The following is an 18,854-nucleotide window of genomic DNA, read 5'->3' as shown; positions in this document are numbered from 1 at the left end:
ATAGCCCCTTTTGTGTGTAATCTTCTGTGAAGCTATTGGAGAGTCGTTCCTTCTTGCATAATCAGTGCAGGGTACATGTGGAAGTCTTGATAACCATGAAGTCAGGAGTCCGCTCACATAGCTTACAGACATGAAGCTTTACTCTTTACCCAGCATCTAGGTCATGTGGTCGGAGAGAAACAGTTCATTGCATAGGGACTTTATGGCAATGCTCACATGTGAACAGCAATAAAATAGGAATAACAAATCTATGTTTTTCTACAATGGTCTAGAATAATCAGGGTCCAAATCGAGTGGCATATTATACCTTTCTTTTTCCGACATGTACTTTCCGTCTGGTCTTAAAAGTGGAAAACAACTCACTCATGATAAATTGGAGTTCTGCACAATTGCAATACCTAATACATGATCAAATCACTTGCGCTACTTCATACTCTCTGAGGGCTATGTCAGTGATATTTGTCGTCTGTCCACTGGACAGTAGCCAAATTGGTTCATTTTGGTTCATTTGGCACATAATGTGTATTGTGGGCTTTTTCTCTGGCGCTCAGCTGAACAACATCCCAACAGGCTGCACAGAATATGAAACCCAATCACTGCCTTCATGTCCACTCATGTCTCCGTGATATCTGTGGCCTCAGCTGGGTCATTATGTTGGTCTCAGTTTGCATGGTCTGTTCATTGCCCCCTTTTGAAGCTCCTTACAAGCTGGAAAAGTATTATTCCCGAGCATTCAGACTCTGTTATGGAGGAAAGAGAGCGTAAGACTGAGTGAAACGGACGGGAATAGTTGATTTCTAGTCTGCACTGGGGGGTTGATCTGCTTCTATGCCAACCAACAAAACAGGGACATTTTGAAAGCTACAATGTGACAATTGTCTCAAGCTCCAGCATGTTTGTCCATACTGAAATGAAGTGCTCACTATGTGCACTGCCAGGATGAATTGATTGCATAGCAAGAAGTTAAATAACCTGCAGACAGTACCCCTAGAGTACTCTCCAGTCATTATCCCAAACTTTATGATTACCGCTGTCAGCTGGATGCTTTTATCCAAAGCACTTTGCAGTTCCATTAAAGTCTTTTTTTTATAGCTGTTGATTCCAGTAAGGACTAGTGCTTTTTTTTCTGTAATGCTAAAGGGAGTTTAGAAATAAAGAGCATAAAAGGAGACATCGGCAGGGTTAGTATTACACATTGAAGACGCCTCTTTTGAGTCAGTGACCAGTTCTGCTGTGGCTGTCACCCAACGGAGACGTTTCTTTGGATGTCTCCGTTGGGTGGCAGCCACAGCAGAACTGTTAAGTTCAGGTTAAGGTTTTGTGTTTCCAGAAAGAATTGCGTCCCTCCAAAATCTCTGATTTGACTTTACCGACCACCTGTAGGGATGTTGGCTTGATGGACTTTAACTCCACCCGAAGATCATTTGGTTATCTCTTCCATGATCATAGCCACGGCTCCTCCATCAACGCCTGATTCAAATCTCCCATTACACAAATGAACGTTTGTGCAACTAATGGCAACATTTAGTTTCCCTGTTTAGTATTGACTTAATGAGTTCAATGATTGCCCTCGTTGGATGAAATATAAAGCGACACGCTGCTGAACTAAAAAGGATGACACCCTTGAAGGGACCGCACATCGAGCGTTTTGCCCTTTTTCTTCTTCCCCGCCCGAGGTGCAGACTCGGATGTGTTCATGAGTGTGGGAGTCAGGGGTTGAAGTGGGGTGATAGGGTTCGCAGATGATCACTTTAAAAAGACTGCCTGAGGGCCCGACGCTGCTGTATGTACCAGAGAAGGATGGTGTTTAATTGGACCTTAGTTACTGTTGCCATGCTTGCCAAGATTTTCTTTCTAAGCCCTGCACGTATGGAGCTGAAATTTCTTTTGATAATTGATTTTACAACATTTCTTTCCCGTTAAAGGTTGTGTTTTTTCCCACTCTTCCAAATAAAGTGTGTGAGGAGAGAGGAAGTCATACGTTGGACAGATTGTGAAGCAGTCTGAGGCGATTAGCTTAAGTGACTTTGCAGATTTTATCCTCTTTATCTAGCTATAGCTAATTAATGTTTACTCTCTGAGTCGGTTGGGATCTTGGTCTTCTGTTGACTTTTTTACATTTACGGCTTATTCAACAATGAAAACTCTCAAATAACGGCCTAAATATGCATTTGAAGCCAGAATACACGAGTGTGATAACCCAGAGTGGTGTAATGATGTTAAACTGAGTAAAGGTTGAAAACGAATTAAAGTCCTTTTCAAAAATAGTGATATCTTCAAGTTGATGGACTATGAAGAAGACATGGGAATAAAGGATTGAGATGGACAACGTTGTCCCTGTAGTGAAGGGTACTCGTATAAAAGAGCCGTCACATTATGTCTGAGAACTCTCTGTCAGTAAACACACTGATAACAAGGTTTTATCCAGGATGCTTTAGAATTATTCGTCATAATGAAAGTTTGCACAAAGATAACCTTCACATTAGAGCAAGAATATCTGAAACTTAGTGTGCTGGACAGTTATCAGCATGATCTGAGGCAAGCTCAGGCCTCCTTTTCTCCTGTTAGCTGTAATTGGTATATCTCCAATATGTGTGGGTTAGGCTTCTGCATTATTTCTGTCCATGCAGACTTTGGTTGGCACATTTGCAGTGCAAGGAAAGACTAAGGTGAGAAATGAATTCTGGTCCCAACAAGACGTCAAATTTTCCTTCAGTACTCGTGGACTTGGCCCTCCCTCATTCCCCTCTTTGCCTTCAGATTAAACTTTCAACAGTGCTGCCGTTGCCAAATTGGACAGGAGGAAACAGGAGGATTTGCCTGCTGCTGAGTCCGGCAGGAATGTGCATAAGCTCTTCAAACTGAGAGAAAAGGGTTTGTGAAAAACATTACCTTGTAAGTTCATACCCAGTCTTTAGTTTTTCTAGTTGTTCACAGTCTATGTGCCAGATCCTAACAAAGGCTGTGTCTACAAAGTAGTGCCACTAAATAATTGGATAAGTCCCTGTGAAACCATTACCCACAATGCAGCTCTGCATATCTCTGATTGTTTTAGGGTTTCTATTAATATTGACATACCAAGCCTGTTACACACTCAAGGGAGCTGAGCCGTGCTTTGGTTGGAGTGAAACGCTGTGGAAGAGGAGTTCCCTTCATCACTTGGTCGATGCGATGCCAATAGAAATAGAATTAGAGAAGAACGAACATCTACCTATTTTCAGGTTCATTTCACTGGGTTATAATGAAAATGGTGATTGGGAATAGGCTTCTAGTGGGTTAAAAGTTTTATAATGTTCTTGCTCTCTAACAGGGTTTCACCTGATCAACTGGATTGGCTGACAGCAAAATGGATGAATGGATGGATGGATGGAGCGATAGATAGCCAGACTAAAGCTAATGACTCAGTGTGCAACTTCTTCAACCACATTCCTCACCAGCATTTAATGAAATATTATCAAATAGCTTTTATACATTTTTCAGAAATGGTTTTCTTTCCTTTACAGATTACATAGTGCCTAAGTTTAACAGTTTTCTTACCGATATTGTTTTTAGTTGATTTGGAAAGGACAAATCGACTGCAAAGCGGAAAAGTGTTATTTTTGAATTAATGTGATAATGGAGGAGACTGTGGGAAGGAGAAGGAAGAAGAAACTAAGCAAGTAAAGTTACAAACAATAAATACCAGCAAAAGGGAAAAGAAAGAGCGGATGGGACTTTCGTGCCCAAACTAAAACCCAGAAAAAAGTAGTGTAATAAATATGTTACACGGGTGAACTTCATCAATCTGCCTTTACACTGGTAGAGTACAACACCGATTCATTTTTCACCCTGGTTATTAACATGTGAAAGGGTTTTGACCGTGATTAATTGATGCAATCAGCGTTCTGTATTAAACTGTTGGATTTTGAAGGATTTACTGACCTTTCTCTGGCTCAGCCGGTGCGTCATTAACCCTCACCTCCTCACCTCCACTCCATCACTCACACTCTACATCTTGACCAAAGTTCACTGTTTCTCCCAAATGACTTTGATCATGTTACTCTATATTAATCTGTCGGCTACATAGACTTAGTTTTATGATCTTGCACTAGATATTTTAATCTAGGCCGCCCGCTGCATGTGAGGGGAGCACAAATTGGACATTTCAAAGTCTAGGTCGCAGTAACACAGAGTGTACAAAAGGAAACAAGAGGGGCAATTACTTCCCTAGTTACCAGCTCAAAGCATTCACATTCTCTGACAGAATTGGGCAGATGGATCATTTTAATGGCTTTTTTGGGTTTTCTCTTTCATGAAAAGGTGAGGAGGAGGAGGAGCTCATCATGAAATATAAGCTTTGCAGAATTCCTTCTTTCTGTCTTCCTTTTGTGGGGAACTACTTTTCTTTGAAGCAGTTCATGCTTTTCAACGAATGGCACCCTGATGAAATCCCCATTAACAATATATTTTTATATCTTCTTTTTTTAATTATTTTCCCCTAGAACAGTGCTCAAACTAAAAGAAGAAGAAGAAGAAAATATTCTATCATACCGTCACAATATCAATGCCCTCTGTACTGATGATTCAAGGTGACTCATTACACAGATTGCAAAAAAATCGGTAATCCAATACTGCCGGAATGCAGTTCTGTTCTTTGTTGCAACCTTCGTAGTCATTGTTCAAAGGTGCCACATCTTTATTTTATGAGGTAACGGTATTGGAATTATTTATAAACCTGTATCTATCTGAGGAAGACTATATCATGAATAACTCTATTACCATAGAGGACGCACGGTATGCCTCCCTGTACATCTGTTGCATGAGTATGATAGGGGTTTATACGTAGTCCATACACCCTGTGGAGCCATCTGTTTGAGGCAGTGTAATCCCAGATTGGTCTATAGCACTGGCATTCAGTTGGATATATTGAATATAAAGTAGTCCTACTGACACATGTAGTGATGAAATTCAAAACTTAAGTGGAACTTTTTTGATGCTAAAACCCATTTTACAAAATCTAATAATCCTTAATCATAGCTTCAACACAAGCTGCACGTGTCACAGTTACAAAGCTATGTTTCCTTTGCCTCGTACATAGAAGTGAATGACATCTAATGACTGTACAGTAATGCAGCGCAGATTGAGACCCTTTGGCACGGGGCCTGCAGACAGGCACTCAGACTGGGGTTTATTCAGGGAGCCCGGTCCGGTCTGACCAGCTAAAAAAAGGAAAAGAAAGCAGCAGATGTTTGGGTCTGATGCCAAATAAGTTGGTAACCAGTTGTCCTCTGCCAGCCAGACTGGTCTGAATTGGCCTGGGGTTGGCTCTATTTATCGCTGCTTGGCTCAGTACAAAATGGGCTGAAATGCCACGGTGGACCCGCAGCAACACAGGAGGAGAAGCTTGGGATACCATTTATAGAAAACTGTGCAGCAGACTGTGACAGCTAAGTGTTACTTTCATCAACAAAGGTTAAAAGGTTCTCCGGATAAAGTTGAGCCCGACTGATATATGATAGCTGGTCTTGTCACCTGATTAAGTTTACTCACACATACCAAAAAAAGTCTGTTTTACAAAGTTGTCCATCAGACTTCATTGTTAGCAACAGTCTTTAGCAGCTGAGTTGGCAGAGAAACAAGGCAGCTGATGTGTAGAGGATAATGAACACCGTTTCATATCCAAATGTCAAGGTTGGTTTCCTAAAGTCAAATCAATTTAAATAAACACTTCACCTAAATGACTCAATATTGTATTTTCTTTCTTGCCTTTAGGGGTATGTAGTCTAATCGTTGTGTTTTATTTGCTCAGTTTATGAGATGTACATTTGTGTTGATGATGATTTCCAATAAAATGGAGGTGGACAAAATGTAATTTCGGTCAGTCACAGTACAAACAAGAAATCAAAAGCAGTGTCTTTTGCAAAATACAATGTCCTGTTTAATCTGGTCCAGCATATCATGTCGAGTAGTCAATGTTGGAGAGGCCGGTGCAAGAGGTTGGGTAGAGGGCATTGCTCAACAGTAACCCCCAGATGGGATGGAGGAGTGTGTTGAAAGAAAAATCCGAGAGAGATACTGGAAAAGTGAATCAGGAGAAAGATCTGGAAATCAGTATTTTTGCCAAGAGAAATGTTTCCCTCCTGCCAGGCGTCTGAATATCATCCTGCTGAGGAACACGCTTTCTCTCTTCCTCACTCACACACCAGGCAAGACGAAACACACACATCAACTTCGAGCACAAATAACAAATGACATAGTGCAACATGTGTAGACCAAACACACATACATCACCATCTCCTCGGACAAATTCACACACACCTGAACTCTCCATTCCCCGCACCTGACAGCGTACAAGACTGAAGAGGGAATAATGACATCACGTTTTCCTGCCTCGTGTGCATTTCATACCAGAGAGCTGTGGCGTCTAATGAAACCCGAACAGTGGGAGAGATGGTGCAGGAGAGGGTGTGTTAGGTTGTGATAAATGCATAGAGGAAGTCGGAGAGTGTGAGGGAGTAGGAAGAAGGTGTGTGTGGTGTGAGTTCAATCAAAGGAAAAAGGAGTGTATCTGTAAATAGAGGATGTTTTAGCTGAGGCAGTGGCGATAATTCCCCCAATAAATAAACCTCATCCTGGCCAATTTGTCTCTGATAAGCAGCCATGCCTGGCACCCCTAATTCCACCTTTTGGGGAGTGCCAATTTAGCGTTATTGGATGAAAGGGCTGAAGGCAATCAGATGCATGGATGATGGTGGAAACCGACAGTGTTGTGTTTACAAGGACGGTGGAACAATAAGAGCGCAGATATGACTACTGAAGACCGGTAAAGGCACAGTCTAGCCAGGGGAGAAAAGATCCAGCAATGGGAGAATACAGAGCAACAAAGAATGCACATACAAAAGGTGAAAGGAGTGTTTGTGCACCAGGGTTTGAATAGAGAATAGCAGAAAGATTAGAAACAACTAACGGTGATAAATGAGAACAAACAGATGGTTAGCAAGAAGGAAGAAAAGGAGAGGCAGATGAAAAGATGGAGCAGAGAGGGTGCGATTAGCAGAGGTGTGATCACAAGGTTATTTCCAAACATTAAAGCGAGCTGAACTTCTCAAGGTTGGGAAAACAAAACCAACATCAGAGTCTGAAACTCAAGAAAACTGCAAATTAAGATTCCCTTCTGCTTTGAAGCTGCAGCTGAAATCAAACATTGGGGATGTTGAGAGGCTGGGTAATGTGTAACAGCTAGATAGGGTGAATACTAATAGAAGGATGAAACACAAAGTGGTTATTTATATTGTTTTAACAAGTTATTCGCAGTTATTCCCAAGGATAGATTTTGCTTGACTTTTAAATTGAATTTGCTTATTTGACAAGCCTAAGATTAGCCAAAATAACATGGTATGAATTGGGTAATAAATGGGAGAAAAGAAGAGCTAAATTCAGCAGAACTATGGATGATATGAATATGCTTTGCTTTCTTTCCCTTTTAAGTTGCATCTCATCTTAAATACTTAATCAGATTTACTTTCAGTCCTCCCTTTTTTGTGTGCTGTAGTCTTTTAGGCTTAAACCTATAAACCGTGAGGGATAAAACACTACATCCTGGGATTATATCTCAGATCTCAGCTGTAATAACAGAGAGTGTTTTTGTTTATTGTCAGCTTTGCTCGCAAGAACAAAATAATGCAGTTGAGAAAATAAAAGATAAGTAGGGTCTCTAAAACTACTGGAAAAATACCGTTCCCTAATTTTTTGTCACATTTTCATTTGTGCTGATCATCGTCCTGAAGACAGAGGACGAACTGCATTCAGGAGCGGTTGCACCAAACCTTGACATCAGTGGAAGATTCTCTATCTGAAGAAGTTTGACGTGTGACTATCTCTGCCTGAATGGTGTCACATTGCTAGGTCGGCCTGCAGCGTACCTGCGGGTGAAGAAAGTGACAGAAGGGAGGGGGGGAGGGGGTTGCAGCAGAGAGGGCTCCACTCCACCAACAGTCGGGCCGATCTGTCAGGATCCGGCAGGCGGGCCGGGCATCCTGCTATCAGCCGGCCTGCCTGACTGCGGAGTATTTTTAGAGTGATTTAGAGGTCCCTGTCTATGAGGATAATAACGCTGCAGCTCCTGCATGGAGCCAGACTCTGCTTTCCAGCGGACTCTCAGATAAGAAGGGGTAGTGGGGAGGCTCAGGAACTCTAGCAGGACACACTGCTGGTGATATGAAACTGAGAAGGATTTGGGGCAGTGCCACTGGCGTGTTGTAAATGTGGACTGAAGCCAAAGAAATACAACGAACAGCAGGAGAGAGGGATTAAGATGATCTGATGAGATCCTGGAAAACCATGCTGTATTATTTTACATTTCAAAGAGGAGATTTGCTTCTTAATGCTTTTAGATTTACGTTAAAGCAAGCATGTTTACGTACATTACATTTCAAATGTCAAGCAAGCACCAATCCAACACAATATATCTATCATGCATATTTTATCTTCTTGGATTAAATGAATTATGCATTAAATTAAAGCGTGTTTTATGTTACATCAGTTAGCAAAGTAGAAGTAAGACAATATAACCTATGCCCTTATAATCGTAACATAACGTTTGCATGCATTTGGTTCTTAAATGTTAGCTAGCAAAAGATGCTAACAACTGCTACTAACTATTTATTTTTTATAAATTGAAGTTACAATCCTGATTGTCACAACAGCTGCATTAAAAGAAGAGAATATCTTTATTTAATGATTGATTTTGTTAGCAAGACTTTTAATTCATAATGGTAATTTGGGGATTAAATGGTATTATCTTCAGCAGGAGCCCTTCTCTGATGGGGATATAAAAACACTCAGATAGCCATCACTAGAGAGTGGTTTGGCACCAGCCCAACTAAAGGAAAGTAGAAAACAATACGGATTAAACTAAACTGGCCAGGCCAAAGGACAAGGACTGACTGACCTGCATGTTTTCTCTTTGTAATTATGATGCTTTAATCCCCTACCACAAGGGCGTGGATACTGATGATACATTCAAAGCCTGAGGAGAACATGAACAACTCTGCATTATCAGGAGATAACAGCCCCAATGCCAGGGAGTCAGCTGGGATGATTTAAAAAGATGAATTAATATGGGAAGAACAGCAGTGATAAGAACCAACACCCGATGAAGAGGCAATAAGTTGCATTTATTTCTTTGGTGCACAAAAAAGCGGTGATATTTTGCCAGGGGTTTATGAAGCGATTGATCAATAGTAGAGAATCAACAGTTACTGTATTTTGCATACACAACTGCAGTATTTCTACATCGTATTGACTTGGAGCTGTGTTGTAGATGCATAATGACACACGTTTTTAGGGTATACTGTCAATGATACCCTAAACTTGACAACAACAAATGGAGTCAAGTTTTAATTTCACGATAATGTCTCCTTTGATGTTTGATCCCTGCATTTCTATCTTTTATCTCTTGCTTGATTTCTTATCTTTGTTGAAAGAAACTGACCTAATTGTGTCGAGCTCAGATTACTGTAATTGAGGGGGAGCGCAGTTTAGCTGAGGCACAACAATGCTGGGATTCCCACTGTTTACAGATCAGGTTGGTGGAGGTTTAGCATCATATAAGGGGCTGTTCAAATATTAATCTTAACCCGGATCCAGGAGATACAAACCTGGAGGGCACTGCACATGCTCAGTGCAGTTGGGGTGTTTTTTCCAAGGGCAATTGGGTCTTTGCTGCAATTTTAGCTTTCCTTTGTATAGCTACCCCCTCAACGTGCACAGTGAGCTTGCATCGAGAGATATTGGCGTAGACAAATCTGGAGTACATATGATTTTGTAAACCACTAACATGAACGTTAGCATTCCTGTTTTTGCTTCATTATATTTCTTTAGCTCCTCGTCTCTTTGCTAGCCGTGCCTTGCTACTCTGTTTCCTTTCTTTGTTGTCGTCTTCCTACTTCTAGTGCAGTGTTCTTCTCTGTATTTTCCTCCACCATCTTATTGTATCTGGTTCGTACTTCACACCGTTCTGCTCGTGCTCTGCTGGGGATACTGAAAGCATTGGATATATGGTTAGGAAGAGGAGAGGAGTGATTTTCTGCCCAGCTGTAACTTAATGAAGCATCCCAGCATATGGTGTCTATTTCTCATTCTTTATACAGCCAAAGAGGAGTGGGGAGAAAGAAAATAGTGACATTTCATGAGAGAGAGAGAGTGGGAGAATCTGAAATATGAAGGGAATAAGTGTGTAAGAAAAAAATCATGATCAGCATGATCTGAAAAATAACAAATTGTGTTTTATTTGTTATTGATCTTGCAATTGCGATACGATTGTGGTATTAGAGTGAAGGACCATTTTTGATTCATATTATCATAGAACAATAAATAGAAGCATATTTTGCAAACAGATTTTGTACCAAACATGGATTTTTTTCATTCAGCCTGGAGAATACCGTGCGCTGGCCGGATTTCTCTGCAGCAACACAATCATTCATTCAGGGTTATATTTCTTACATATTTTGACTTTACCAAATTAGTTGATATTGCACCCGGTACTGGTTTGGGGATAACAACACACAGATTTAATTTTCATTTCATTCTTTCTTCTCCAAGTAACATGTTCAGACCTGACCAGATTCACCACATGAATTGATTCCCTCAGTGATCGCCTGAGCACACACGTCTCATCTGTTCCCCTGGAGTTGTCCGTTCCTTCATGTGTTTGCACGCAGAAAAGTTTTAATTGAATATTAAAATTCATCTTATTCTTTCTTTCTCCTTTACGATGAGGCCCATTGTGTTTTCTGATTAGTTTTCCTACTCCTAATTCCCACAGGGCCGAGTATAAAGAATATTAGTTCAGTGCGTGACTGGATAAATTAATCTCATTTTTGTATGTTTTTTTTTTACTGTGTGTCTCGTGCAGGCAATTCCCAACTGGGGGCGACCATTGTGGATGCGTTAGACACCCTCTACATCATGGGTCTGCACGACGAGTTCAAGGACGGCCAGGAGTGGATCGAACAGAATCTGGACTTTGGAGTGGTGAGCAAATAAGCAATACCAAGTTTCCTGACAGTTGGAACAGCTGCTGTTGTTCAAGACGATCAAGAGGGTTGTTATTAATGTAAAACAATAACATAAATATCACTGTCATTACTATCATCCCTCATCTTTATTTCGGTCCATTTCCATGTGTTTTCCATTCCCCTCCCTCCTCTAAATCTTCGTTAACATCCTCCTTTCTTTTTCAATCTCTCTTGTCCATCACAGTTTCCCATCTCCTCATCTAAATCGCTCCCCATGTGTCATTACCACCTCCCTTCTTTCTATCAATCACCTGTTGTTCCCTGCAGATTGTTCCCGCCCTACCTTATCGTTTTATTATCTTTTATATTCCTTCCCTATTTTGAAATCTTTTCATGTCTAACCTCTTTGTGGTCTCTGGACATTACCGCTTTATTGTCTTCCATCTCCCCCTCTTTTATTGCATTGGACAATCGTATCTGTCTCTCTATCCATCATTTGCCTCGCCTATCGCTTTCTTAAATCTTCTAACCCTCCGTGTATACTCATAGTTTTTCCTTTATGCGTGCTGTATCCCCTCGCTAGTTCTCAGTCCTTTTCATTTATTTCTTGCCCTTCACTCTTTCTTTAATCCTTTCACTAGCTGTCTTTATGTACCCATCCATCATAATCTCAATTGATACCGAGTTTTATCTTTTATCTCTGTCTCTTTCTCCACTGCCATTGATACTTTCTTTCTATCCTCACATTTATCCATCCTTCTGACATATTTCTAACTCCCTCTTCTATCCTCTCACTATCCTCCTCTTTCCTTTTCTCTCTGCTTCCCCCTAACAGTGTCATCCCTCCTTTCTTCCCCCTTTCTTCACATTTCTCCCATAAACATCGCTTGAAATCATTATTCTGTCCATGCTTCCTCCTTGCACCACCTCCTCTATTTTCCTGACTCCTATAAGCTTTTTATTCCCCCCACTGAGGCAGCAAGCAGGTAGGCAGAGGGGATCTAACATTGTGACACTCAGAGCTAATTAACCCCGGGATCACTGTGGTAGAGCAGCAGAAAGAGGGACACAACAGGGAGGGAGAAAAGGGGATAGAGAGAAAAGAGGAGGAGACAGAGGCTTAGATTGGAGGGAGGATAGAGAACGGAGGAGGCAGCAAGAGAAGTATGAAGGAGGAGACATCGACAAGGAAGGAAGACCTGTGAAGATTAATTACAGACTGAGGGTTGGATGGATGTACCAGGGAAGAGATGGAGGAAGAAAGATCAGCCGTAAAAACAGACTGAGGGGGGTACAAATCAGCTGTGGAGCTGGCCATGAGAAGGAGGAAGAAAGATGAGGATGAGGAGAAAGAGAAGGAACATTTAAAAACGTTTAGATGAATTACTTTACGTCTTAGACAGACATGCAATAATTATTCTCAGAATAGGATGGCTTACTCAGAAATGCCGTTAATTAGCATGTCACCTTTTTCTATGTAATGTGTTGCTGCATTCACATGATACGTGATGCTCACCATGAGATTGAGCGCAGAACCTCACGGTGAAAACAACCCGTTATGTTTCCATTCTAGCGTTAGCTCCTCTGTTAGCTCGCGCCGCTACATTTGAACTGTTATCTGATTGGTTGAACGTCGAAAAGTCAGCGGTAACTAGGTCAAAGTTGAAATAATTGCACTGCCGACAATTTTGAGCGATAATAGGGCATCTTTAAGACCAAAACTTTCTTGATCCCATGTCGAATAGAACAGCTACCTTGCAGCTATTAAATATACATATAATTCTGCAAAATGACTACTTTTGGCATTAAACGTACATTTGGATGCCAATAACTTTGTGCTTTTACTTAAGAAACCATTTAGTGTAGTCTTGTTAAAGTGCTGAAGAGTGCAGTAAAGGTTTAGTGGAAATTAAGCAAATTTATTGCATCACCCAAGTGTACCCAAGTGTACTGTACAACCTCATCTGATTCCCTAATTTTCACCAAAACCCCAAAACCTTTGCTAGTAGCTCTTGAAAAAGCCATTACCCGCAAAAAAAAATGTTTTAAAAAAGCAACGCAAGGATAATGACGAAACTGGAAACAGAACTTAGTTTTTGTGCTGCATAGAAACTGACTCTTGTGTGTACTTTTGGAAGTCACGATGAGTCTTAAAATACATCCTTGGTGTGTGTGATTGTATGAGTGTATGAGTTGTAATGAGAAGGAGAGAGTGCCGGTAATTTGTGAGGAGCTTTACAAAGTCATGTAGTTATCAAACCAAGAAAAAACTGTTAAATACTGCAGATAGAAATTAAATTCAACAAATTCAGCTGCTGATGGGAAAATGTTGGTTTTCTACTGCGATGATGTCAAAATACCCCCAAAACGCTCAAAAAAACACTTGCCTCAAAAACAAACAATGTGGGAGTTGTGCTTTATGAGAAGAGTTGTTTTACAAAGACAGGAATATGAGACAATAAGAGGAAATTGCAAATGTGTTGAGTGAGTCCAGTATTACTAAGATTTAGAAGAAAGAGAGAAGAGGAGACTCCCTCTGGTTACACGGGAGGGGGATTGAGAGAGGAGATTAGGGGAGGAGAAAGTGGGGAGGATGAAGCTCTTGTTAACCATCGATAGGAGGAGGGAGGTGTGTCGCTGTGTTTCATTAACAGCCTGGTTTAATGCCTTTATACCTGAATGTATGCTTTAGGCAAATAATTCAGGAATAAGCTTCCCCCTCTTTCATGAGACAGTAAGCTAGCTGTGGCTGAATCCCAGCTCTACGGCCATGGCTTCTTGCTCAGGTAATTCCCCGGCTCAAAGGTAGCAGTACTTGTCGAGCCTGCAGTGGCCTGGTGGATGATTGGCGTCAGAAGTGTTATTAAGCTTGGCCCCTTGTGAAAATCAAAGATGTGTTCAACCCAGAGGCTGCAGCCACACCCAGCCTCTCTACTCACAGCTGAGAGGAGGGAATAAGGCCATGGCCTGGATTTCCATGTAGGAGATTAAAGACATCGCTCTTGGCCACGTTTAATCACTCTCCTATTCATGCATGTGTGAAGTCTAGTTGTCTAACATGACACTGACCATACTGCTAAAGAAAATTGTATGTGCACAAACTAAGTAAATGCCACTTGTCTTCCATGAACCCTTTGACTTCTAACCAATGATAAAGGCTCAGTCCTGGACCTCTACTCCTGGTAACTACAACCAATAGAAACCAAGATCAAAGTTGTTGAAACTGTAAGCTAATTTGAGTCAACTCACATTGAAATATAAGACATTTATTCAGGCGTGTATTGTGTGAAACATTTCCTACGGTTAGGAAGTGTAGGATCATCTAAGTTTGTGTGAGTGAGTGCAAGGTCTTGACATAACATCTTTTATAAATGCAATAAAGTGTCTGTTTTCTACTTTGCATTACTCTCCTTTGTGTCAAAAAGCCCTGACATAAAATCCTAATGTCATTACTCTCACATGCTTTCAACAAATGTATCCCCACTTTCATCATGTGTGTGTAACACCATCCCTGCACGACCCACCTGCCAGCACCACCTCCAGCAGGCACACCACTAATGAATGATTAAATAGCTGCCATGTCAGGTCGAGCCAAGCAGTGAGTCATTGTTGGAGTCTCCAGTGTCCTACTGGGGCCCCCGCACTGCAGCCGGCCCTCTCATGATGGATGTGTCGGCATGAGGTCGGCATCCATCGGCGGGCTCAAAGATCCCCCACGTTAGTGGACCCTCGTAACTGCAGCATTAATAACCCTGTTTAAATTGAGTATTTGATTTGCTTAGATGGAGAGATAAATTAGCGCTCGCTGTTAAAAAGTATGTTCCAGCCCGGCTTGATTAGATTTAATCAAAGAGGAGAAGGAGTTCCTTATTGAAATGATTTGTGTTAGTTAAAAACATTGTGTTCTTTCAGACTAAAGAGGAAAGAAAAATGGGTTTCATTCTGCTGTCACTTTTCATGACATTGACGAGCCTTTGCGGTCCTTTGCGGTGATATCTGTCATGTTGCTCATGATTCAACGCCCCATCTCCTAACCTTTTCCAACATCCCCCTTAGCTTTTTGCCGAGTGAGGAAGACATTTGACATTGACTTCCTCAGCTCTGTGTTCCTCTTTCTTGCCACCTGGAATGAAAAATCATCGCAGAACTTCATGTTTTTGTCAGGCTGTGTGGATGACATGTTTTTCAGTTGATTGCCTTCAAACTTCAAGGACTGCCATCACATGTTGTCGTGCTCGTGTGAAATAGTTGAGCCCAACCTTGTGTTAGAGTTATTTGCACAAGTAGATACAAAGCACATACTGTGAAAGAAAGAAAATGAAGGGAATAGTGGATGTCGTACATACAGTGGGGCAAAAAAGTATTTAGTCAGCCACCAATTGTGCAAGTTCTCCCATTTAAAAAGATGAGAGAGGCCTGTAATTTTCATCATAAGTATACCTCAACTATGAGAGACAAAATGAGAAAAAAAAATCCAGAAAATCACATTGTCTGATTTTTAATGAATTTATTTTCAAATGATTGTGGAAAATAAGTATTTGGTCAATAACAAAAGTTCATCTCAATACTTTGTTATATACCCTTTGTTGGCAATGACAGAGGTCAAACGTTTTCTGTAAGTCTTCACAAGGTTTCCACACACTGTTGCTGGTATTTTGGCCCATTCCTCCATGCAGATCTCCTCTAAAGCAGTGATGTTTTGGGGCTGTCGCTGGGCAACACGGACTTTCAACTCCCTCCAAAGATTTTCTATGGGGTTGAGATCTGGAGACTGGCTAGGCCACTCCAGGACCTTGAAATGCTTCTTACGAAGCCACTCCTTCGTTGCCCTGGCGGTGTGTTTGGGATCATTGTCATGCTGAAAGACCCAGCCACGCTTCATCTTCAGTGCCCTTGCTGATGGAAGGAGGTTTTCCCTCAAAATCTCACAATACATGTCCCCATTCATTCTTTCCTTTACACGGATCAGTCGTCCTGGTCCCTTTGCAGAAAAACAGCCCCAAAGCATGATGTTTCCACCCCCATGCTTCACAGTAGGTATGGTGTTCTTTGGATGCAACTCTGCATTCTTTCTACTCCAAACACGACGACTTGAGTTTTTACCAAAAACTTCTATTTTGGTTTCATCTGACCATGTGACATTCTCCCAATCCTCTTCTGGATCATCCAAATGCCCTCTAGCAAACTTCAGACGGGCCTGGACATGTACTGGCTTAAGCAGGGGGACACGTCTGGAACTGCAGGATTTAAGTCCCTGGCGGCGTAGTGTGTTACTGATGGTAGCCTCTGTTACTTTGGTCCCAGCTCTCTGCAGGTCATTCACTAGGTCCCCCCGTGTGGTTCTGGGATTTTTGCTCACCGTTCTTGTGATCATTTTGACCCCACGGGGTGAGATCTTGCGTGGAGCCCCAGATCGAGGGAGATTAGCAGTGGTCTTGTATGTCTTCCATTTTCTAATAATTGCTCCCACAGTTGATTTCTTCACACCAAGCTGCTTACCTATTGCAGATTCAGTTTTCCCAGCCTGGTGCAGGTCTATAATTTTGTCTCTGGTCTCCTTTGACAGCTCTTTGGACTTGGCCATAGTGGAGTTTGGAGTATGACTGTTTGAGGTTGTGGACAGGTGTCTTTTATACTGATAACGAGTTCAAAAAGGTGCCATTAATACAGGTAACGAGTGGAGGACAGAGGAGCCTCTTAAAGAAGAAGTTACAGGTCTGTGAGAGCCAGAAATCTTGCTTGTTTGTAGGTGACCAAATACTTATTTTACCGAGGAATTTACCAATTAATTCATTAAAAATCCTACAATGTGATTTCCTGGATTGTTTCCCCCATTCTGTCTCTCATAGTTGAAGTGTACCTATGATGAAAATTACAGGCATCTCTCATCTTTTTAAATGGGAGAACTTGCACAATTGGTGGCTGACTAAATACTTTTTTGCCCCACTGTAGATGTTGTCTTTGTGATACAATATATATGTTTCTGCAGTGGGAATACAGCCCAGATGCAGGGTATACTGTATGAAAGGGAAGGGACTCATACAGCTGAATCAAAGATGGATGTTAGAGTTGCTTATGTCGTTTATAATTAACCTTTACTTCCTTGCTGGGTATAAGTAAGGGTCAAAACACAGTGCATATAGAAGCTGCCAGAAAACCCCCACTCTCTAAATGTAAATAATATAAAGGATGATTCAAGAGTGCTGGGAGCACTACTAATACATTCATTCATATTCCTCTCAGTTACGTGACATACAGTCTGAATTAGAAAAAATAGGTGGCTCTAGTGTTAGAACAAATGTGAAGTTAGGTTAGGGTACAGATTTTACCACAGCCAATGAGGTTGTGTTTTCGGTTTGGTTGTTGGTAGGATAACAAAAATGCTATATGCACCATGGGCAAAGGAAGAACAGTCAATCAAATATTTACCATGATGGGCACTGATGGAAACCATCAAAAAACAACCTTTGAGAAGCTAAAATCAGACTAGGATGGCATGGATTCTTCAAAAGAAACTCAACATGTTTGGTTGATTATCAAAATTGCTATTGATTACATTTGTTCTATTGATTCATTGAATGTACATTATCTACTGTACACACTTATCGTGTTGAGTTAAAAGAAGATACGCTTTAATTGATAGATCACCACAATTAATAAATAGAACTTGAAAGACAGAGCCACACTTTACCATACATTAACCACATGATTCCTGACAGTCTGACACCAAAAGGCATTTTTAAAGGAGTGACAGTGGAGTGAAATATCCAGGGCAGGTGCTGCAAAAGATAAAGAAGTAAAATGTTAAAGATGTTTTGACAGATGCTGTTTGAACTGGTGGATATTAATAGGAAAGGTTGGATTCTCAGGGGAGAGCAAATACCGTATGTGTTTCAGAGCTACAGTATCTTGTGATGGAACTTCAGAGAATGAGATGGGTCTGCTGTCCTGTTTTGTACTTTCAGAACAAAAACAATTCATTTTAATCTAAACTTCTATTCTCTCACGCACCGTCACACAACCTCTGTAATTCATCGCTTTCTTATCGGTGTTCCCTGCCCGCGTCTTTGAATTAGAGCTGTTTTATTGGGTCTGGGCTCCTAAACTACAGCTGTAAATGGCTAACCAGTGTGACTGACAGACGGGAGTTAGATCGATGGATGCTGCCATACAAATCTGGCCTTGAGCTTTACGATATCTTCATCCCCTTCATCACTCAGCTCAACACATCATCCTCTCAATGACTAGCAGCCCCTCTGCTTTTGCTCTTTGCCTCCTCATGCCCTTCAATTCTTCACATTAATTGGATTTTTTTAAAGGAATGCGTGTGCAAACACGTCAAAGAGATGTTTAAATGGTGAGTTTAACTCATGTTAAATGACGAATGTTGCACTAAATCCGTCCATTGCTGCTACATAAATATCTTTCTTTAATCAATTTAACATTATCTAATTAAAACGATTATTTGTCTGCTATAACATAGCGTGAAAATGCGGACTGGATTAATTATTGAAAAATAAGACACTTGATTAGTTGTAGATATGTTAATTTGCTCCAGTGTTTCAATTAGGAGAAACAATTTAAAATATTCATACGGTTATTGCTAACGGTTGCGACCTTATAGCAAATACAAACCAGTGGGAAAACCTTGTTACAGAAACAAAGAAACAAGAGGGGTTGGGATACCCTCTCAGGGATCTCAGACAAAAAGAAAAGAACGTGGGTGGAGCCGCTGAGAGGAGAGCCATTCTTCACCTCGGCTCTTTTACATGCGGGGTCCGTCACTCTGCCGGCACAACTGCACACATGGGATCTGAGGGGAGTGTTTCCTGACACCTTCAGTGTGCAAAATCATTT

The 18,854-nt window shown here is 41.2% G+C and overlaps 1 protein-coding gene across 1 annotated transcript in view; it reads left to right on the top strand.

Moving 5' to 3' along the window:
- man1a2 (mannosidase, alpha, class 1A, member 2) overlaps positions 1 to 18,854 on the top strand; it is a 100,034-nt gene that overhangs the window by 38,269 nt on the left and 42,911 nt on the right. The window contains 1 exon segment of the mRNA XM_063888042.1: positions 10,895 to 11,013. Coding sequence (XP_063744112.1) covers positions 10,895 to 11,013 — 119 coding nt within the window.

The sequence above is a fragment of the Eleginops maclovinus genome, chromosome 7, assembly GCF_036324505.1.
Source record: "Eleginops maclovinus isolate JMC-PN-2008 ecotype Puerto Natales chromosome 7, JC_Emac_rtc_rv5, whole genome shotgun sequence".
Lineage (NCBI taxonomy): Eukaryota > Metazoa > Chordata > Actinopteri > Perciformes > Eleginopidae > Eleginops > Eleginops maclovinus.
Note: the sequence above shows the minus strand (reverse complement) of the source record. Positions and strands in the feature narration are given on the sequence as shown.